Here is a 23,756-nt window from a genome sequence, read left to right as displayed (position 1 = left end):
TGGCAAATAATTGTTTGTGTAATATCGTTTATTCTTAACACATCCACAAAATAAACAAACACAATGTGTCAGTCACGGAAGGGCTCGTCAAACCGGTGACGTTTACCATGTGTACAGGTAGAGACGGCGCCCGGCATTGGAAGTGAGTCGTGGGGGGTCCAGATTCCCTATTTTCTATATTTATGTAGCAATATTTCATGATCACCTGCATCTTCCATCTGATATGACACACAAGAGCAAGTTCTACGTGTAATTATTTTCTAAATCGAGGCAGTCTACTGACAACTAAGTTGAATTTGGGGGTTTCAGCAGTCTTGTGCAGTGTATAAAGTAAGCATTTCGCAAATTTTATAGTCATTATAATGATATTCTCCAAATACATTGTCGAATGTTGTGTTGTTTAATGTGTTTCATTCCAATTGTTAGACCGTTATTATTTTCGTACTAATTTTGACTACAGAATCAATGATCAACAGGGAATGCTTACTCACCCAAGGCACCTGATCCTACCTTTGGTGTTACCTGATCCTACCTTTGGTGGTGTTACCTGATCCTACCTTTGGTGTTGTTACCTGATCCTACCTTTGGTGTTACCTGATCCTACCTTTGGTGTTACCTGATCCTACCTTTGGTGTTACCTGATACTACCTTTGGCGTTACCTGATCCTACCTTTGGTGTTATCTGATCCTACCTTTGGTGTTACCTGATCCTACCTTTGGTGTTTCCAGGATTCCCTGTTCTCGAATTTGTATTCGTTATAGGATTTACGAGATCACTGTTTGTTATTTTCACCTTTTACTGACCTTTGAAACGATAACTAGCCCTTACTGCTACGACCTTGAGCGTCATGAATAGATCAAAGGTCGCTCAGCTTCACTCACAGGCCGATGTCTCTATGAGTGAAAACGTCTCGAACAGGACATAAAACAACAAACAAATGAAATATAAAATCTAGAACTTACATCCAAGTAACATCGCGAAGATGCTGAAAATTTTCTCGGCGTTAGTGTTCGGTGCCACATTCCCGAACCCGATGCTAGTCAGGCTGGTGAACGTGAAGTACAGGGCAGTGATGTAGCGTGTTCGGATGGGTGGGCCGCTCATCGTATCATTAGGGAGGTATGGCATGTTGTAGGCATCCGCTAGTGAATCCAACCACCCGATTCGTTCTGGCAAATGGGGGCGTTCCATGTAGGCAATGGCGTAGAAAATACAAGCGAGCCAATGACCAATCAAAGTGAAGGATACCATTAACAGCATCAGCACTGCCGCTCCATAGGCTGCGAATTGTTCGATCCGCCTCAGAACACGAAGCAGACGTAGAAGGCGGGCTAATTTAAGGATTCCAGTGATGGTCATTCTCTGTAAGAGAGAATTATATTCAGTCATTTTGGGGCTTTTTATAGCGGATGAAAAAAGGTGACTTTAAACTTATGATAATCAGGGGCGACCTAAATGGGTATAACCTAAGTCTAGCAAATTTTTTAAAGCCTATCATTTTGTAGTTGAAAGAAATGATTAGTATATCACAACTTGTATGTGTATATATATATATATATATATATATATATATATATATATATATATATATATATATATATATATATCTCGTTAATTATATAATATCGATTATATTTACATCACTATTTCCTGATCCAAAGAGTAAAAGATCAAAGGGTAGAGCAGCTACACAATCGATAATAAACCAGCCCTTGATGTAGTTGTTGGCAATTTTATGTGGATCTATAACCACTTCTCCACTTTGAACATACGTCGTCCGGAAGTTAATTAAAATATCCGCTATAAACATTAGATCGACTATGAGGTCTATAAGAACAAGGGGGTCTGTTTTTATTGTCTCTGCGTGCTGAAGTCTCGTGGCAGAATCTCGATGTAGTCTCATTTTAGCCTCGTCTTCGTTTAGGATGAATGCCACGAAGTATGGCGTAAATACTGCGGTGTATAATACAAGAAATAACACGATCCAATCCCACACCGCCTTGAAAGGTGAGTAATGGAGGATGAGGAACTTGGCGGGTTCGGGACGTGTGACCTTGGCTTGACTTTGAAGTTGTTGGAATGCCTCGTGTTCATCGCTCTCGGTATCCTTCTCACTGGCAGTCTGAAAACGTTTATGAAAAAGAAATTCATATAATATTACGAAATACATTACATTCATTGATGAGCAATGATATTAGCAACTTTTTTGTTCTTGACAAACATCAATTCCATTCAAAAGTTACTTGTACTTGCGATCGTGTTCGTCATTTAGCGTTTTCAATAGCTTGCAGAATAACGTATTGAAATTTATATCTACAGCAGTTGCCAAGTAGCGTTCATTCACGGCGAAAGTGTCAATTTTCAATCTCGTCCCAACCAACACTTTAGAGACGAGCTATCAGAAATGTTAAAGTTCTTGCTCAAACAAAATAATCACCGAACCAGCAATCTAGTTCACGCTCGAACACATTGACAGGTTCTGAGAATTTCGTAGATATTTCTCGCACGCGAATATAAGTAAATTGTACAGTATTAGAAAATGAGTTTATCTACGTTCCTTTTCTATTGACTAGATTTTATAGGTATATTTAATTATTTCCTGCCTCCTATGATGCTAAGTGTTTTAAAGTGTTGTTACAGTGTGAATCATGCCCGATAAGTAGAACAATACCCGTAATCTGATGCCGTTAGTTTTCGCGAGTAGTAATGATAAAGGTCATGGACCCTAAAAATGTTGACATTCACGTGACACTTGAGATTTTAAATAAAATTTCTATTGAACTTCAATTCTTATGTGACATTATCCTGATACATGTAATATTGACCACGTGTCAGTTCCTGTAATCTGACGTCAAAGTGGAAGCAATATATCGTCTACTGTCGTGCAAATAAATGGTTTTTGGATTTCACAAGAATAGTATATATTCGAAACATGTCATTTTTCAACGCATTACGCAATTATTCATCACGACCTGCTAAAACATCTCAAGGCTATTATTGTATTGTTTATTGTCTGTATCACTTATTCTTTAATTGTTATGATTGCATAGTGCTGTAGACTATATCAGGTTTTAATTTATTATTTTAAATTCAAAATCATGACATTATGTGATATTTTACACCTGAATATAATAAAATCAAATATAATTGAGACTTCATGAAAAAAAAGATATTTCTGCAAGTGATGAATCGTTCTAATACATATATGTAATACATTTTGATGTTTCTGACAGCCGTGTGTCTTTCTAATACATATATGTAATACATTTTGATATTTCTGACAGTCGTGTGTCTTTCTAAGACATATATGTTATAATACATTTTGTAAAATGAATCTTGTTCATAAAGTCAAAATATTTGCAGAGATGAAAATGCGAAACGTCGAATACTTTTTTAAGGACTGCGTTAATCAGAATGTATCACAGACAGTTTTCATCAAAATATAGTAAAGTTTATTTTGATGTTTTTTGTTTTTTTTTTTAGAAATGCTAATTATTCTAACTGGCAAAATTAGGTTTTTACACTATGCTCCTTGTCGATTTCCCCAAACATTTACATTACATTGGTATTCAGCGGATGACACTAAGATGAGATTGTTTATACTAAGGGATTTTTTTTCCTGTCTCATTAAGGTGTAATTTAAGCAAAAGTTTTATTCTGAGGTACCAAAAGCAGATTATAGTAATTTTCCTAATTCTTAAAACGGTGGCACTACTAGTTTTCAGTTTTGTTTTTAAGATGTTGCATGAAAAAAAAACTACGAGTAATTTGGACGAGACAGATACATTAAAAGTTTGTATCATCGTCTTCCTTTTCGTCCACTAGACATAATAATAGAGATTGTTCTGTCACAGTGTTTGACGTCTTGTAATTTACGTCTCGTCTCCTTATCAATTATCCGGAAATCAATATGAGATTGTATTAATCAGAATATATCGCGTTAAGGATTTCCGTCAGGAATCTGCGTCTCGCAGGGTCTTCAAACATATGTATCTGTTTTCTTTTTCATTTTTAAAACGGCGTTCCTTTCGTTGCATTTGCTCTTCCTGAATCTCTTTAGATTAATGAAATTATTTTAAGCATGTCATGAAGTTTTATTTAATATGCACTAACATTGTCGCGTGTCTCTGTTCTCTTTTCCGGAAGCATTTGCGTGTTACATATAAAAACAAAATACATGTACAAGATTCGTCACTGGTGAGGGGTCACGCAAAAACACAATTATGTGCATTCCTTCTGTTTCAAATTATCTGCTATTAAAGAAAATTATGACCACTCATTACAAACATACCCAACATTCCACCAATATTTGGAATTGAAGTTTTTCGAGGAGAAACAATTTTCGATAACGGCCATAGCTCTCATGACTTGGTATGAACTTTCATCAATCAAATGTGAGGACGCCAAACAAATGATATTGCATTATAATTGCATGCGAGATCAATTGTATATTATTAGGAGAAAGGCTGATGTTCACTCTATGTTTCGTGGTTGTATTGCGTTGTGGTGGACAGCCTTAGTCACGGTCTGGTTTGAAAACTTGATTGGAATATACATCAGGAATAAATGGGTAGTGTGCGTGTATAACTAGGGTATTACGGTACAGAAAAACCTAGACACTTATTCTTTACATTTATTATTTGTTATTTAACTTGATTTCGAAAACAGATGTTATATGATATAGGTTTTTGTGTCGACATTGAAAGATAAGTGGTTTTTTTCTCAAGAAATAAAATATTTGAAAAGTAATGGGGTGATTTTTGTATATAGTGCCAAAACTTAAGTAAATATATTTTTTGTTCCATGATTTTACGAGTGTATAAAATTTCATGGAGGTGACCACCATTTTTTTTTTTTTTACATTAATTTCGTAATCTTCTTCAAGGAAACACGAAAACAAAATAAATGTTCACAAATCCCAGTTTTATGAAATCATTTCAATGAATTTGGAGACTCGGAGTGGGAAGGGATTCGCTGAAATCTTTGATAACTCAAAATCATATTTTTTTTTAGGAGAGGATATGTATGCGATATATCTAGGTCAGCTTCAAATTGTCAAATGAACATACCCTGTCAACGAACTTGTAGCAAATTCAAATACACATGTACTGCAAACGAGCTTGTAAAATATGTAATTTTAAATAGACATGCACTGCAAACGTTCAGAATGAAAATGTCCTACACTCATTATATATAAACACTGCGCATACAAAATGATATCTCCCCCCCCCCCCCAAAGGTATGCATTGAGTGCGAATGCTTTGATAGGGTTCGACAGACTTGGCGTTAACAGTAATCGTATAATTTTGGCGTCCGGAATATTTCACGGATAATTGTCATAAAAAGTAGTTCTATTCTACAATTGTCTTACTTTTTTATCTGACACGGTTTCCGCCTTCTCGCCCTCCTCCGCTATTGGACGAAAAGCAGTCTTTCCTTTCAGCTCCTTCAGAACCCTTAACATGATGATTTTGTTCTTCGCCTGAAAGTAAAATAGTTATGTGGATACATTACATTGGCAATGTCTTCGCCTTTGGTATCTTTACAATTCAAATTGTAATGACCGAATTTCCTCATGTACATGCGCTGCAGTTATGAATAACGTATATGAATTTGGATAAATGTAGGACGTCTGTTTTAACGACTGAGAATTCCGACAGAAAAAGGAGAAAAAATGAATTCCATTTTGAAAATACACGGGAGTATGAACTGAAACGCGGAAGGATACGGAAGTGAAGCGGCCCACTTCATATCCTTATGCATGTATTTTTTCAAAAACAATTTATTTCCTAAATGCAGTCATCATTCGGCTGAATATACGATAATGCCGTTCGCATTTTACAAAAGAAAACATTCATATTCACGATAGCGTTATATTTTGCAGTGTTAAGTTTCTCTTAAACCTCTGTGGTCAATTCTCCTGTAAAGTTCAAGCTTATTTTCATAGAAAAAACGTGTCTATTAATATCGAGAACTCTCTCGTAATCGCAAACTTGAACATGATTTGTAAGATAGTAAGAGAATAAACATTTTGTAAGTATTACATAGCAATGCCTGTCTCCACATCAACAATTTATGTACATTTTTAAAAAAAAAAAACGAAAATAGAATAATTTGATAAGTCTATACATATTGTCTAGACCAACTCCGACCTTGGAATTTTAATCATGTCACTCTTTGTATTTTCTCTTTTTTTTTATCTAAAAATTCCAGAACATGTCAATGACCATCTGGAAAGATTCTTTATCATCGCATCAAACGAAGCTTCGGTCCTTTCCTAAGCCTCGAGTTCTACTGCTGAGTTAGGAACAGCCTCACTTTCAGTATTCTGAACAATGAAGCTAAACATGCATTCAAAACGTTCTACCCAGATTTCTGTCACCACGTGATGTTTATATCTCTTGTGTTTTTAATTGAGATTTGAAAAATTTATAATCGGATATTTTTTGGACGAGCGGGTGGATATTAATGAAAGGTGAAGATAACGAACAGTGACCAATCTCATAATTCCTATAAAGGTGAAGATAACGAACAGTGATCAACCTCATAACTCCTATAAAGGTGAAGATAACGACAGTAGTCAATCTCAACTCCTATAAAGGTAAAGATAACGAACAGTGATCAATATCATAACTCCTGTAAAGGTGAAGATAACGAACTGATCAATCTCATAACTCCTATAAAGGTGAAGATAACGAACAGTAGTCAATCTCAACTCCTATAAAGGTAAAGATAACGAACAGTGATCAATCTGATAACTCCTGTAAAGGTGAAGATAACGAACTGATCAATCTCATAACTCCTATAAAGGCGAAGATAACGAACAGTGATAAATCTCACAACTCCTATAAAGGTGAAGATAACGAACAGTGATCAATCTCATAACTCCTATAAGCAATACAAAATAGATAGGTGGGCAAACACGGACCCCTGGACACACTAGAAGTGGGATCGGGTACCTAGGAGGAGTAAGCATCCCCTGTCGACCGGTCAATCTATTATAATTTCAATTTCTTGTCAATACATGTGGCGAATCTGATCGATTACAAATTGTTATGCCTTAATTTTTATAGATCTCACACAATGCAAAAATGCAGAGAAGTAGACGGGGGATATGAATGAATTCAATCAACCAAGATCCCGTGGGGATCCGGGTTAGAATAGGTCCTCAGTACCCTCTTGCTTGTCGTAAGAGGCGACTAAATGGGACGGTCCTTCGGATGAGACCGCAAAAACTGAGGTCCCGTGTCACAGCAGGTGTGGCCTTAAGCGCCGAGCATAGGCCTAAATTTTGCAGCCCTCCACTGGCAGTGGTGACGTCTCCATATGAGTGAAATAATCTCGACAGGGACGTTAAATGATATTCAATTAATCAATCAACCATGAGATTTTTACAATTTTGTTAGAATAATTCAAATGTGGAAAAAAGAAGTGAGATTCAATGTGTACATGTATCTAATCTTTCCATAACAGCATATCAAATTTCTTATATCTATTTTAAAGCATCCTAGCCGAAAGTCCAGAAAACTACAAGTGTCTGTCCTACAAATCTCGTATAAATCAGTCCATTGTAACGAAACTTTATTTAGTAAACCACACATCAAATTTCAGCTTCTAGAATTATAAATGTGTTACCCCCGTTATCACACATAGAGACTACATGTAGTACACCGATAAAGACATAAAAATGACAAACCATTATAAGATCACGTGACAATATAGTAACGAAGGCTACGTGTTCAACGTGGTTTTGATAGAAAAGGTCACGTGATTTTTTTCTATTCTCTTTTTAAAGGCTTCAAGTTGAATACTAACCAAGTCTAGTCAAATAATTATAATGCATGTAATGAATTGAAAGAAGTTTATATCACATGTACTTTGTATTTAATCCCACCTAGCGGATCATTTCCAGCTTGATATGTATGTAAAGGTGCGAAAGAAACCTACAAGGAACGAAATAATTAAATATCAACAAATTCATATTCAGTTTAAGATGTCACAACCTTATGTCAATAAATTAATATTCAGCATATTGTCTTTATTTACTCTTTATTGAGGGCATAACAACCCTTCAAATTCCATGCAATCAATTGATTTAATCACAAAACTACCTACAATCTATGCATTTGGATTGGTATTCCTTTTTTAAAAACACCAACATATCCTGTAAATGGAGAGATATCTAAAACGAGGTCATTAGAATGTCTCTCCTAATGTTCGTTTTCTGTCAGAAATTCCCTATTTCATCGTTCAGCATCCACTCTCAGAAGCGCGTATCTCGGATGAAAACTGAGAGATTCCTGATTCAATTACTTATCTTTTAGCGCTGCCTTAAGGGTTAGATGCCATATTTGATTTGAGTTCTTTATTAGACTGCTCTCTGAAGAAATATCGTACACTTTTGACCCGCAGTATTTAATTCTCCCTCTCTTTGATATATTTGCGCATAAGCAATAACTAGTCATTTCACATAATTGTACTGGGGTCTACAAGTTTTATTACCTATTCATATATATAGGAAACTGATATTTAGGAAGTTTTCATTGATGAAAAAATCATCATGAATGACCAATACGCTATTATTGATAACAAGAAGACAATTAATCTAGAAATGTACTTTTCCTCACATCGTTTTTGAAAGGAGACACACGAGGATATTTCCATTGAAGGCCCTAACCCACATGGTATTATACACAGGATTAAATACCGGTATTATGTAATCAACTTGAACCCAATACAGTCAACATCGAACACTCGTGAAGGGTCGTGTATTCTAATGAAGGGTTCTCTGTTTAATTACCACTCCATAATATTATCGGATTCTTCATAAAACAGAAAAGTGAAGCAAATTACAGAAAAGAATGTTCCATCGTCCATAATTAAAACACTCTTGAATTCGAAAATTATTTCATCCATTGTACAAAAATATTTTTCAGCCCCTCGGCCAATCAGAAATCATCTTCTTGGGTACATGTAACTGGAATGTTTTTGACTTATACGACAACAAAATTAAGGAGCTTATGGTCATTAACTACTGATGTCAAATACTAATAAGTTCTCGTGAGACTTGGATTTCACCATCTGGTGCCTCAGCATTGAAGTTAAACATCTTAAGAATGGCTAATTAACAACAGCATCCCCCGAGAAGCTTCACAATTAATTATAGCCTTCTAAACTGTAGTTACCGCAAAATCAATGAGCAGACATATCGTTATTGTTGTCATTTACGGGCTTACACGGCAGTTATAGACCGGTAAATTTCCCTTGTGTTGACTTTGTGAAACATGTAAATAAAAGCAACTTTAACATCCGCTGGACAGACATTTCCGTTGGATGGATGAAGGAGGGTGCTTACGAATTATCATCGTAAAACTATTAATAGAGCCCGACTTCATTAAACATTAAAAGCAGATTTTAAAAATGCTTAAAGATTAATCTGTTTTCACTTATCTCGAAAATTTAACTTGTGTTGCAATCAGAGTTAATATCACGTGTAGAGCGTAGATGCCATGCGTAAAATGTAGAATCAACGCCTCCTCGAGACGTTGTAAAGTGGCTCATTAGTTAACTAATGGACGTCATTAAATGTAATTTTGACTTCATTTCCAAACGTTATTCGGATGTTTACAAAAACGAAATCCCCATCACACTAACGCTTGTTTCGAATTGTGAAAATTCGTCACTGTCTCCAGAATTGTCGTTATTTCCAAATAAAACAATGAAAATGCTTAATATATATATATACGAAGGATGCTCGATATGTAATGTGTATAGTACGATAGCTCAAAAGCATTCGACTCAAATAGTGAAATGAACATTACATCCCTTCAAAGTATTCTCCGCGGTTTGAAAGACATGATTTCAATCTCTGAATCCATTTCTGAAATGCGTCATGGTACACTGATTTAGGTAGACCTCTGAGACACTGACTGATGGCTGAGCCAAGGGCTTGTCGGGACTGGTAACGGCGATCAGATAAGAACTTTTTAAAATTTGGAAAAGGGGAAAAGTCGCATGGGGCTAGATCTGGATAGTATGGTGGGTGTGGCAAGACAGCAACTTTCTCCGACTTCAAAAATTGATTCACAAGCTCAGGTGTATCTGATGGAGCATTATCATGAAGTAGATGAACATGCCTAAATCCAGACACAGGGCGTCGTTTAAGATAATATTTCTTGAGGATCTCGGTAATACCGACCTGTAACACTTTTGCCTTCGGCACCGGAATTTGTACGGCTATACGGTATACCATCACATGAGAAGAATATGCAATAAAGAACCTTCTTTGTGCTTATGGTTCTTTTGGGAACTACAGACCTTCTACCGTCTTTAGTTAGTCATATTTTGTTTCCAATTTTTCTTACTGGTTCGAAATAATGAACCCATGTTTCGTCACCAGTAACAATGTTTGCAAATTGTCTTTGATTGAATTTGGGAAACATTTTGAGCAATTGCTAAGCGGTTTGTACATGTACTCGTACCTGTTTTTAGACATCTGTCAATATATGCGGTATCCATCTGGCAGAAATCTTTCGTACTTTCAAAATACGCTTCAAAATGAAATGCACCTGCGATAGCGATATGCCAACAGATTTGGCAATATCATGAATCGTGTATCTGCCATCACTTTCAACTATTTCTCTGACTTTTGAGACATTTCCCGTGCTTGTAACAGTCACAGGTCGGCCAGATTTTGTTGCATCTTTGACGGACTCTGAGCCAGTTAGAAACTTCTTTCTCTACCTACGAACTGTCTCATAAGATTCCTTATCAGACCCATAAACTTCCCCCCAAATCAGTAAAAATCTGCATTACCGAATGACCGAGTTTTGTGCTAACTTTGATCTAAGCTCTAATTTCTTGAATGTTCTCAACCTGTTTCCCAACCATTTTTACAACAGTGGTCAACGACTGGCTCTATTGAAATAACTGTAAGTTTAAAACTATGTGGAGCTGAAGGCTCATGTTTATACCGTTGGAAAGGTATTGAATAGAGCTATTCAAGAGTAGCATCGTCCACGAAATCGTGCAAAGCGCTATCGCGCTGTGGTGCAATACACATTACATATCGAACAACCCTCATATATATAATAATTATATATATATATATATATATATATATATATATATATATATATATATATATATATATTATGAACTGTTTAATGCATAATTATACATATCTAAAATGATATAGTACATGTACGTCTTTATAAAGTATTCCATTGATTAATTAGATATAAAGAAAATTAATAAGAAATAACCACTTCATTAGTTTATAGGGCATGGATTGAAATACATTAACCCGTAAATAAATTTACCATTTTTACGACAACAAAGAGTGAAATAACTTATTTTTAAAGGGCTTGTTCTTATGACGTCTGCTGTTTACAGCTGGAACCTGGTTGACGTTTTGACGTATTCTTGACGTCCGTATTTTATTGTTAAACTAAGATACCCAACTATAGTACATGTACACGTGAATTCGGTGATTTTGTACTCCATGCACATGTCGCGTGATCACTGGGAACATTTGTAAACAATTAATTAATTATCAAAAAAATTCTGTCGTTACAATCTATACAGCATCGGAGACTGTATGTCTTCTGTGGTCCAATTAATTAGTTGGTTTTTTTTTTTTTTTTTTTTTTTTTTTTGTCATCCGGGGAGTTTAGGTTCCTTTGATCAAGGTCTTATGTACGCTTTAGCTGAATGACATTGGTGATGTAATCTTGTCTTTGTGCTTGAACATGAAGAGCGGATTTGTCAACTACTGATGAAATCTTCAAATATTTTTCACATCAATGAGGCGTTAAATCAAAACGAGCTAGGGTGCTTTATAAGTTGTGAAGGGACTGGTGGAGAATACTGTGGCGGATCTAAAGTTGTGTTACCCGGAGGTAAGATGCAGCAACACCTTTGTTCGAATATTCTTAACAAAAATGGTCATTAAGTGCCATTTTTGGATGGAAAGGTAGATCTTGTGTCGCAACCCCTTTTGAATTATTTTTGGATCCGCTCCTGGGATGTACAAATAGATGTATTTAGAAACAGCCCGCAGTTTTTGTGCAAATAAAGAAATTGACCTTTTTAGCTTTAAGAACTTGAACTCCACCATTACTAAGATAGTTCATCTTCAACAAAATCGCTATTTTAAGATAAAACAATTATTGAAACGCATAAATTTCTGAAGCTTTTTACTGTAATTCATCAAACATTGCAAAATTCTTAATTTTTTTTTAAATGTTCAGATAATCTCATTACATACGCTGTCATAGTACTCACGTAGAAGTGACTCCTGAATACAGACACATGGAACTATTCCAAATATTAAAGAGAATGTATTTGTAAGGATAGCAGCATGCGCACTTCATGCGCCTTTAGGTCCGCAATCTCATAGTTATATATGTAGAAAGGTGTGGAAAATTCATTATAATATTACTTATCACAATGCACAAAAATAGAACAGTTTTTCATTGCACTCACATCACCGCGAGCTCTGACAATGGCACTTGTTATGTTGATGAACTGCGCAAGTGATGTCCGATTTCATTCACAATACACATACAAATCAATTGTAAGACATATCACCTAATGAGGTTTGTCCTAGATTTGTTAATTATGTATCAATATTTTATTACCAGTGACGTTACAAAGTATGAGATTCTCTAACTTTGACGTTTCAGATCGGCTCTGTGTTTGTCTTGAAGGTTTTTCAGTGTCTACACACAGACGGACAAATTGTGCGTTTGTTACTGCTAGCGACGAGTAAATGGATACTTCAAAATTAATTACAAGAAAACGGATTTCCTGTAAAATACGACACGAAATCGAAACAAAATGAAACGAAACCTAACGAAATGAAAGAGACCATATTTAAAAAAAGTGGGGGTAAATTTTATGTGGCATGAAATACACACCAATATTATCATTTTATTATCATCATTATTAAAGAATTCGGTTATACAATCTTTTTCCTTTCGTTTCAATTTAATTTTGTTTCATTGTAGTTCTTTTTTTTGTGTGTGTTTTGAAAGGTTTAGTTTTGTTTCGTTTGGCAGGTTTCGTTGTTTCATTTCTATTCCGTTTCGCATTTTACTAATACCCCTTTTCGACTCTCGTAAATATTTTTCTGCGTTTTATACATTCCTCCTTATGTCGCTGCTTTTTAAGTGTCGTAGCAAAGATTGATTGATTGATTTTATATTGTTTAACGTCCCTCTCGAGAATTTTTCACTCATATGGAGATGTCACCATTGCCGGTGAAGGGCTGGAAAATTCAGCCCTATGATCGGCGCTTGTGACCTTTGAGCAGGAAGGGATCTCTATCATGCTACACCTGCTGTGGCACGGGGCCTCGGCTTTTGCGGTGAGCCTTATGCCTTAATAAAAAAAAAACCCGGAGTAATGCGTAATCAAATTGTGTGTTAAGAACGACCTAACAAATGGTGTGAACAAAAGAATTTCCAGACAGGAGAGTCGGGGACATTTAATTCGGTCGGTCAGGCAAGGACAAAACAAATAACTCTCTTAAGTTTTGCTGAATACGATTTTATGGAGGGGGAGTGTGATAGGCAAAAGATATATTGGTAGTATATCCTGTTCTGGTTCACTATCTAGTCAGAATTATTATAATTGCTATATCTAATTGATCAAACTATGAGCTGAGTGCATTTTACAACTGACTCTTTGTTGTAGCACATATCAACAATAGAAATGAAATATATCGAATATACATCACATGCTTTATCTAAAGTGCAAATCGCTGTAAATGCTGCATTTCGTTAATGAACAGAGAAGTGCGACAAAATCGAGTACAACCGGAATTCGTAATGGGTGCGATCGATTATCCACCGAGCACCATCAGTCCAAATTTCCTCCAGTTTCCGCTCAAAATTTTGTTTCGATTTGGAATTTTATGGGCGAGGCTGCCATATATATTCTCTTTCTCGTTGCCTGTTTCTCTTTTACAGAATTTAATGTAATTTTATTGACGTCACTCAAGGAATAAAAATGCAGAAGGACAGAGTCATATGTTAGTTCAACAGAATCCTTTTGTCATTTTACAGCAATGTAAAATGTATTTAATGCCTTATTTGCTTTTGGAGACTTTAAAATTGATGACTTTAATGACTAAAATGGACCGAGACTTTTTGCTCTATATTTACATCACGTTTAATGAATGCGAGAAGACTAGCCCACAGAGAGGCATTACAATGAGCTGTCTGTGGAAGTAAAATTCTTTTTTCCCCTTTCGATTAGATACGCGTCATGTCTTTGTCTCTGATTTATAATTCAGAGATATAATGTTACAATATCTCTCTGTGTAATTTACTGAAACTTCATATGAAATTAAGTCAATTCTAGAATTGAAGGCGATCGTTTACCGCTCAACTAGGAAATTGACAAAAATAATGTTTATTTGAAAGGAGACCCTAAAAATTAATTCAATTCTAGTCTTTGTGGTTTATAAGCAAATAGTAATACGCGGTCCTTTCTATTAACATTTTCCGAGGTCAATTTATTTTGTAATTAAAGAGTGCTTTACAAACTGCTTTCAAACTTAGTTCAATATAAACTTGAGAAAATGTCAATAAACCATTTTCAACAAGAGCTTAATATTACATTCCCTGTTTATTTTTACGGGAGAAAATAACTAGGTATGATACTGAATTGAAATTCAAAAAAGTATACTGGCGAAATTGTTTAAACCTCGTTTTCTATGAACTACTTTTTTCAAATCAATTTATTTTTTTTTTGTGAAAGTAAGACAATGTGTTGCACCTTGGATTATAAACAGGGAGCACTTAGCGGATATATTAATGAAGTAATTTTTCTTATTAGCTTGCGATTTTGTTTTCTCTCTCATTAAACGTTTCTTGATTCCACTAGAATACAGAAAGAATAAAATTACAAGAGCATCGGCTACAAATTTAATAAATTCTGATGTACAAGACGGTCTGTCACAACGGGACACGCTATACGTCGACTACGGGATTCAAGACTGGAAGAACTTGGGACCTTGAAATCCTGTCATACCAACGGAGTTATAAAATTTACTTTCGAATACATTCTGATTTCATAACTGTTGATATCATTGACAACCAAACATTCGTAATTCTATAATATTACAATTAGAAGTATTATAATGGTGTTTTTTTTACCTATTCTACTTCCTATGTATTGATATATATATATTAAATGTTGAAAATGTTAGGACGCCTTTATGACGTCAGACCATTTCAAAACTATTTTAAAATGTAACGCCTGAGGATTATAAAATGAAAGCGCTTGCGTTAAATTTTTAACTTTGTGTACTGTTTATTCTATTTCTTTTAATATTTTATACCGGACACTGTGATTTTTTTAAAAACACAATTTGGATATATATATATATATATATATATATATATATATATATATATATATATATATATAACTCTTCTTTATTTTGGCATGTAATTAATGATTATCATTAACACTGCGATTTACTACATAGAAACATAATTAGTATTTTCCTTCTATAGCTTTTGTAAATTAAGCAAATTGAACACATTATGAATTACGTAATTAGTATTGAAGCTTACCGTTACATCTTATCAGCGTAGGTAATATGACCTGCACCGGACTCCCTCGCGCTCTGAAATATTTCACGTCAACCCTCGTTTGTATACTTAACGTTATTAACTGAAACAACATATATGGCAGTTATAAGTTTGTCAAATCGATTAAACATGTGGTATCTAAAGAAAATTTTCAAAGAAGGACCATTGATCTTTCTTTAATGAAATGAATGCATAAATCAATTGAGATAGAATGCCGAATACACATATGGACTGTCGGGCTCATTGATTCCAAAATGATGCCTATTTTTGTAACATTGATCCCGACATTTCATGCTCAATTGGCTTTCTTCACGCTTGTAAAAGGCTCATTTAGGCATAAAAGCACTTGTCTCAAAGACCTTTAAGAGCAGGCGTAGAAATTTACATTATGGTGTCAAATACCATTTTGAATGAACGCTACTTTGAAAATGTTCAAACAGGCTAATTGAATCGTCAAAATTTTAAAATTCTTCCTAAAACATCGATTCAATTAAAAAGTCAACCGTACATTTTCCAAAATATTGATTATAGTGTCAATTCTTTTCAAACAGCTCTTTAAATTCCGAAATCAATAATTTGACTTGAACAAAAATTGAAAGTTTGATACAGTAATTATCTCCCTCACCGTACAGATGTATGTGGCACTAAGTTTAGTGACTATCAATCATGTATTTCTTCAAGAAAGTTCACATTTATAGTATTCTTCAATATCGAGAATGTCTGTATGAGTTATTTCACGTCACATTTGAAAAAATTTCAATTGGGTAAAGAAGTCGCCATCTTTAAGTGAAGTACCACAAAGTTTGACCTATGTTTTGCGCTCATGGCCATAGCAGTAAGGATTCTTTACTATGCCAACACCTACCGTGACATGAGAACTTTCTTGTTAAGATCATATCCGAATACCCCGTAACTTTTACTTATGATACCGGGCGCTTTGAGAGGGAGTAGTTGCTATTTGTGTTTTAAAAGTGTTCGAATTGACGGGGCGCTTGGAAAGAGATTCGAACCCGGGCCTTGCGGTTGTGACGAGAGCGCCTTCAAAACCACTAGGCAGCCGTGACTGCTAAAAGAGGACTGTTGTTGATGCCTATCAATGGCGTGTAATGTCCCCTACCATGAAGGCTTGTAAGTGTATATAGGTATACACGACACGTGTATATATATATATATATATATATATATATAAAGCACTAAATAATCACAACTAGGTACTGAAAATTTTGGCCCCAGCCCGGGGTCGAACCAGCGACCTGCGGCACCCACCGCCTAGCAAGACTGTCAAACTAGTGCGTAAGTCCACTCGGCCACAACGACTTCCCTTATATATCATATATATATGTACATGTATATGATATATTTCAGATGAAGGTTTCTTATTTATTCCAGAGTGCTTTCGCTCCACGGTTCTTCTGTGTTTTCTAAATTCCACTGAAGAGCCGTAGAGCAAAAGCACTTTGGAATAAATGTGAAATCTTCATCTGAATTTTTTTCCTATAATTTGCCTATACCAAGGATTTATTTCATTCTTTTATATATATTATATACACGCCTTACGCGTTACGTTGCTATGACAAATAAACACGACTGAAGACCGGTAACACGGTCGAAATATTTCTAGAAAGTGTAGATATGCAGATATGTATGAATTGAGGTACATTACCTTGGTATGCGCTTTTGAAAATGTATATCCACTATAATTTAGGTATATCAGATTTCTAGAGATATCAAAAAGAGGAATGCTTTTGATTCAGTCTCATAGAAGTGAATAGCAATTAACGATCAAAATAACGTTTCTGTCTCTGTCTTTCAATCGAACATGCTATATTTGTATATTATCCTATCACGTGAACCACAACACATATCATGTTTATGTATTTCCGTTTTTCATTAGCTGATCTGAAAGTAAGTGGGCGTCGGCTTGAACTGACCCGTAATTTGAATTTCAATCGCTATTTCTCTTAGATGCTTGAAATATCCGCTTGAAAACACAATTCACTTTAAAGAAAAACCTGGGTTAAGATTTAGATATCTTACGTTCTGTGCACTTTGATCTGAAATATATTTGAACGTTCAATGAATGTTTATTTCTGTGAGCTGTTCCATATTGTCGTCCTCCTCTACATACAGCTGACATTTTGTAAGACTTGCTCATTGTGCAGATAGAAAGAGTTTAACTTCATGCTGTACACTTTATAAGGACGATTGAGGAAATCAACGAGTTTTCAATTTCTAATGTGGAAAGACCCATTTGTGTAAGAAAGTAATCATCGTTTAGTGGGCTTTTCCCCCAGGGTCCCCAGTGTAGAATTTATTTCTTATGCCTTATTTCTTATTTAAGTGCCTATACATGTATCCAGTATGTTATTGCAATCATTTAACCCTTTTTATCTGTTACAGGCTGGGAAAAGAAGCGAATCTCGAAGTTAATCCTGTTTTATTTCCTCAAAATAAAATGAAAAGCATTAATCTGTAGAGAAAGGCTTCGTGTGACAGTTTACGACACAGGAAAGAGTGCTTTACGGCAACAATTACTTCCAGTCTCTAGAGAGTTCCAATAATTGTCGATTTGACGGGGAAGCATTGTTCATCTGTCAACAGCGGTCTGCAGTATTATAGAGAGCACGATACGTCAATGAAGGAGGCTCCAACAGATGCGATTTCTAGTCCTCTGTGCCAATAAATGAATTTCCAATTCTGTCTTTCAAAGTGTTGATTTTAAAGGAACATTTTCAAGACAGAAAATGTTGTTACATTATGAAATCATGAATGGATTCCCCTTCCTATTTATTTTACTCGTTGAGATCTGATATTTTATATACAAGAAATGTAGAATATATAATATCATATTGATAGAGAGAAATATGAGTGTTACAAGTGAAGGTTGGTTCCAGGCCATAAACTTTTCATACAATATGACCTTGGCATTTCATTAAAGCAGAAATATGCTGTATCTACAAGTGGATTATTTGGGGAAATTGGAAGCATAAACATCATGTATGAACATGTGTTTTGTCTTTTAGCAAAGCAGATCTACATATAATAAACACTAGCAACATTGCTAAAATTCAAGGTAGAACACGATTCCTCTCACAATTCAAAAATTTTGCACATTAATCATTACCTCAGTAGAGGAACTGGGCCATTTAAAAATAATTATTTTTCTCAATGTGTTTCCTTTAAAAAAAAAAGAGATGGGACGAATAACGGCATTAAGAGAGCTAGCAAGTTCCACAACCACTTTTGTCAATTAAGACTTATTTTCATAGACTTGTAAGAGAGCTAGCAAGTTCCACAACCACTTTTCTCAATATTAAGACTTATTCTCATAGACGTGTACCTTTGTTCTACTAGACAAAAAACCTTCTTTTTCTTTGAGGGAATATAGAGAAATGTTGCTACGCCACAGATTCCACCGAAACATTAGTTCCTTATAATTCAAGTTACCCAAACCCAATTAAGCGGTCAAAGTAAGCAATATCAAGTAATGAACAAGTCATTATAATGAACAGTGATCAATCTCATGAATCCTACAAACGATACAAATTTAAGAGAGGGGAAGCACGGAGCCCTGGACAGAGGTGGGGTAGGAACCTAGAAGGAGTAAGTACCCCCTGTTGACTTGTCACAATCGCCGTGAGCTCTATATCTTGATCAGATGAACGGAGTAACCTTCAGTTAAGAACTGCCTAACAACGTCAGACAGCATTCGTGGCTTCCTGATCCACATGTTTCGTAACTAAGACAATATATGCGAATGTGGTGCACATATTCTAATCTGTCTGCACTATGACAAGAATCCATCTTTATGATTTGTTATGAGATAATACATACATTCACTGAATTTCTTATGAAATTGACATAACTTTTATCTGCGACAATAAATATATGCATGATTGTTACAAACTAGTTCAATTCGGTTTTTAGTACCACCTGTCCGCGTAATCGTCACCCTATATTTACATTCACTGAATCTTTTCTCTTAATATTTCTCTTGAAATTGACATTGCTTTCATCATACAATGAATACATGTTTGTTGCAAACTAGTTCGATCCAGTTTTTTTTAGTACCACATATCCGTGTAATCATTACCAAATATGGAGCGTTATCAAAGTCAAGGGGTGCATTGACTGTTCCGTTTAACGTAATGAAATGGGTCAATCATATGATTTAAATCTTGTTAATATTTTAAATATAACTACATAAGAATATAAACAATGAAATATCTTCTTTTTTTTTTTTTTTTTTTTTTTTCATCGGATGATGTGGCAGAAAAGCTTGTGCGGGTTATGATTTTTTTTCTGCAATGCTTGTTACCTTGGGGTGTCTTCAAGGTCAAAGGGTGCATCGGTTATCCCACTTAAAGTAACGAATGGGTCAACGATATATTTTAGTACTTACTTCTAGTTTATATATCTTTTTTTTTTAAAAATACATAAAATGTTCTCCTGTGTTGTTTTATCGGGTGATGAAAGTAGCAATCATTGCAGAAAAATGCAAAACCGCTATGAAATTATTTTTTTTTCTGCAATGCTTGCTACCTTCATCACCCGATAAAACAACAAAGAGAGCATTTTATTGATTAAATATCGGCACGTAATTACTAATTAATCGTCTTAAAATTGGGATAGCTAGTCATAGTCAATGCAACACATACATGTGTAAGGCGTTATATCAACACAGGAGCTAGTCATTCTTAAAATTTCTCGTCATTTGACGTAACCCTTTCGCAATTTCCATATAACTATGACGAATTCCTCTGACGTCACCAAATGGTTTACTTAATGTCGGTCAGCATGGTGTTGATCATGATTAATAATAATAATCGATACACCCCGCTCTAAATAAACAGCATCTGCATTTACAATATCGTGATGAGATCTGTCTGAACGACATATTCAGGCGAGTACTGGGAAGTAGGTCGGGCTGCTTAGATAATAAGATATCGGTTATGGTTCCCAGGTGAAATTCTCGGGAGGATTGATTTATCTTATATTATTATACTTTCATGTAAAATACTCGAATCTGATTGATCGAGAAGCATTTGGAAAAAACATATTGTTACCCTCTGAGATCAGAAAGCACGCGCTCCAGGGTGATAATATCTAGCAACGGGTAACAGTACTTGACAACGGGTGATATTATAAAAAATTATCACATGCGTCAAATTTATGTGCGTACGGTTCACCGTAGATTGTAAGACGACGTCATTTGAGCGTTTGTAAAAATGGGAATACCCGCATCGATATACGAAATGTCGCATGACAGTGATTGATCAAATATCAACAGACGTACGTTTTTCTGATTTCCTGTTTACATAACATTCAGTATAATAAAACAAATATTGCATGTAGTTGAGGGTAACATTGAAATTTTCACCCCTCGAGAAATCATTGTCAACCGAGGCTACGCATGCAATATTTATATATTGTTCAACGTCCTTCTCGAGAATTTTTCACTCATATGGAGACGTCACCATTACCGGTGAAGCGCTGAAAATTTTAGGCCTATGCTCGGCGCTTCGTGCCACACCTGCTGTGATATGGGGCCTCGATTTCGCGGTCTCATCGAGTTGGTCCACTCCATCTAGTCGCTTCTTACGACGAGCAAGGGGTACCAAGGACCTATTCTAACCCGGATCTCCACGGGACTGTCGGGAGGAGAGATCCCCACGGGACTGTTGGGAGGAGAGATTCTCACGGGACTGTTGGGAGGAAAGATCCCACGAACCTTTAACCACGCTCAAACTCCGCTGTGATAGATACAGTTAGATTTTGTATTTAATGAATTACCAGCACAGGGGTGTTCTACTGGATAATGCATGAACAAGTGAAGATAACAGTGATCAATCTCATAAATCCTGAAAATAATACAAAATTAAGATCAAACACAAATCCCTCCACATACCAGAGGATCAGGGACATAGGAGGAGTAAGCATCAGTCACACCCGCCATGGGAAACAGATCAATTCGTAGTCAGAATCAGTATGCAAATTGTATGAAACTCGTCATACCCAGTATGTATCACGAGTAGGCAAATATAATGCGAGTACTCGAAATCTTTCAATGGAATATTTTAGGATTTTAACTTAATTATAAGAACATAACCCTCGATTTCTATGACAGAAGTTTAAATGGGTACAAAAAACAGCCTGCTTAGTATACAAAATTGAATCAATATTACGTAAAGTCGTTTAGGGCACGAAAAGGAAAGATTCTCATCCGTTTAGACTTAAATTCAGAAAATAATTATTCCAATATCTAATGTAATTTCGCATTTTGATCTATGATTACGTCTTATTTTATTGATCTGTGATTTTGTGTTTATAAAATAGGTCTATTTGACCTTTTTGCATTATTCTACTGTGACGACACAATCAAAAGCCTGATTAAAACCTCAGTTCATCAGCCAATCAAAGTACAGATTACAAACCAGTGGGCAAGACTATCTTCTCAATTGCTATTTGTGATCGTTGTACATTAAAAACTGATTATTTTTAAATGAATGTACAGTAAAACTCGTGACCGTAATGAAAAATGGTGAAATCGGGACGTTCGTGGAATGTGCATATTCACATGCGGACAGAAGGCAGTAAAAACCGGATCTAACTAGATTGTAACATAATGTGCCTTCGTAATTGCAAATAGCATGCAATGCATTTCAATAGAAATTAGCATTAATGGCCGCAAATAACAAATGAGAAGAAAGTTATTTCCACCGCCTAATCCAAACTCACAATGCGCTTGATGTTTCCGTCCGACTGCATGTGTGTTCTTCTTTTCCCCCTTATCTTTACTCTCAAACCTCAGTGTATTAGCCAATTGAAATACAGATTAAATTCAAACGTTACATTAGACAAAAATATTGTTCCCTCTTTTCGACCGACTCGAGTGAAATGCGTTAACTTGAAAACTGTTGATGTCTTTTTTTTTTCTATTTCGGTTTGTTTGCTTAACTGTTTTAGTCCCATTCGAGGCACACTTTTTTTTTTACTCAATGAGACTTCACCAGTTAGGCATCACAGATTCTAACATATGAATAGCGCTGAGAGTCAAAGCAGTGAGGCTTTTCTCCTTTACCTCGCCCAAAGACACGTGACTCTCCCTTCCAATGCCAGACGCTTAGGGGAGGACCTGTGTTTAACGTATTAGGTTTGACGTAACACCGGGATTTAGAATTGAACTCGAGACCTTTCAGCGAACACCCTGACCACAATTTTAGTTTGAAGTGAGACATTTGTTGAGAGATTTTCCCAGTTTTTATTTTGAAATGACACATTTGTCTAGAGTTTTTCAGTTTTATTTTATTTCATTTTGAATTGAGATATTAAGTTAAAATGTAGACCCGTTAACAAAAACAAATCATTGAATGTCACTAGATTTACATGTTTTGATGGCCGCGAGGTCAAATATTCAAAATATTACATAAATTCTTATACCCCTTTCGTGATTCTTTTCATATTTTAATTTGTCAGTATAGTTGGCATATGATCCTCATTATCTACGGCTGTTATGTATAGTTTATCACGCGTATTCATACATGTATTTACATTCTACTTTCCTTTTTATCAGAATTCCCAGTGGTGACGTCTCCATATGAGTGAACTATTCTCGAGAGGGACGTTAAACAATATGCAATCAATTAAATAGACGTACTATATTTATCCAGATTCATACGCACATTGTTTATAACTGCAGCATATTCTTTGGGCTATTCACACGACTCTCTTTACATTTGATAAAGATGTCAAAAGCTGAAACATTGTAAATGTGAATATGTAAAACTTATACGGTACCAATTTTGATGCACCAGATGCGCATTTCGACAAATCATGTCTCTTCAGTGAGATATATATATATATATATATATATATATATATATATATATATATACATTTCCAATGTGTTTACCTTTGATATCTCTATAAATTGTAATGACAGCCCTTATAAATGCGTTGCAGTTGTTAACACTGCGCGTATGAATACAGATAAATATAGTACGTCCATTTTAACGACTGGAAATTTAAACAGATATGAAAGTAATTAAGATATAAACTTCTATTTTGAAAATACATGAAGGTATGAACTGCAGCACTTCATACGGACATACGCCAACGCGCTTCGTGAAGTGTCGGCGTGATGAGTTGCA

General features: G+C 35.3%; 1 protein-coding gene and 1 long non-coding RNA gene across 4 annotated transcripts in view; one reads left to right on the top strand and one right to left on the bottom strand.

Moving 5' to 3' along the window:
- Positions 1-23,756, bottom strand: part of LOC125661614 (potassium voltage-gated channel subfamily H member 7-like) — a 98,091-nt gene that overhangs the window by 9,858 nt on the left and 64,477 nt on the right. For all 3 annotated transcript variants that reach the window (XM_056147117.1, XM_056147118.1, XM_056147119.1), the window contains 3 exons: positions 5,373-5,483; positions 1,641-2,123; positions 964-1,363 (listed from right to left, as the gene is read on the bottom strand). In XM_056147117.1, the coding sequence (XP_056003092.1) occupies positions 964-1,363; positions 1,641-2,123; positions 5,373-5,483 (994 nt within the window). The remainder of the gene's footprint in view (positions 1-963; positions 1,364-1,640; positions 2,124-5,372; positions 5,484-23,756) is intronic.
- LOC130049452 (uncharacterized) lies at positions 11,277-18,457 on the top strand. Its single transcript, XR_008797958.1, has 2 exons — positions 11,277-11,901; positions 18,007-18,457. It is a non-coding gene; the product is annotated as an uncharacterized LOC130049452 (long non-coding RNA).

This window comes from Ostrea edulis, chromosome 8, assembly GCF_947568905.1.
Source record: "Ostrea edulis chromosome 8, xbOstEdul1.1, whole genome shotgun sequence".
Classification (NCBI taxonomy): Eukaryota; Metazoa; Mollusca; class Bivalvia; order Ostreida; family Ostreidae; genus Ostrea; species Ostrea edulis.
The sequence above is the reverse complement of the archived record's forward strand: the minus strand, read 5'-3'. Positions and strand labels throughout refer to the sequence as shown.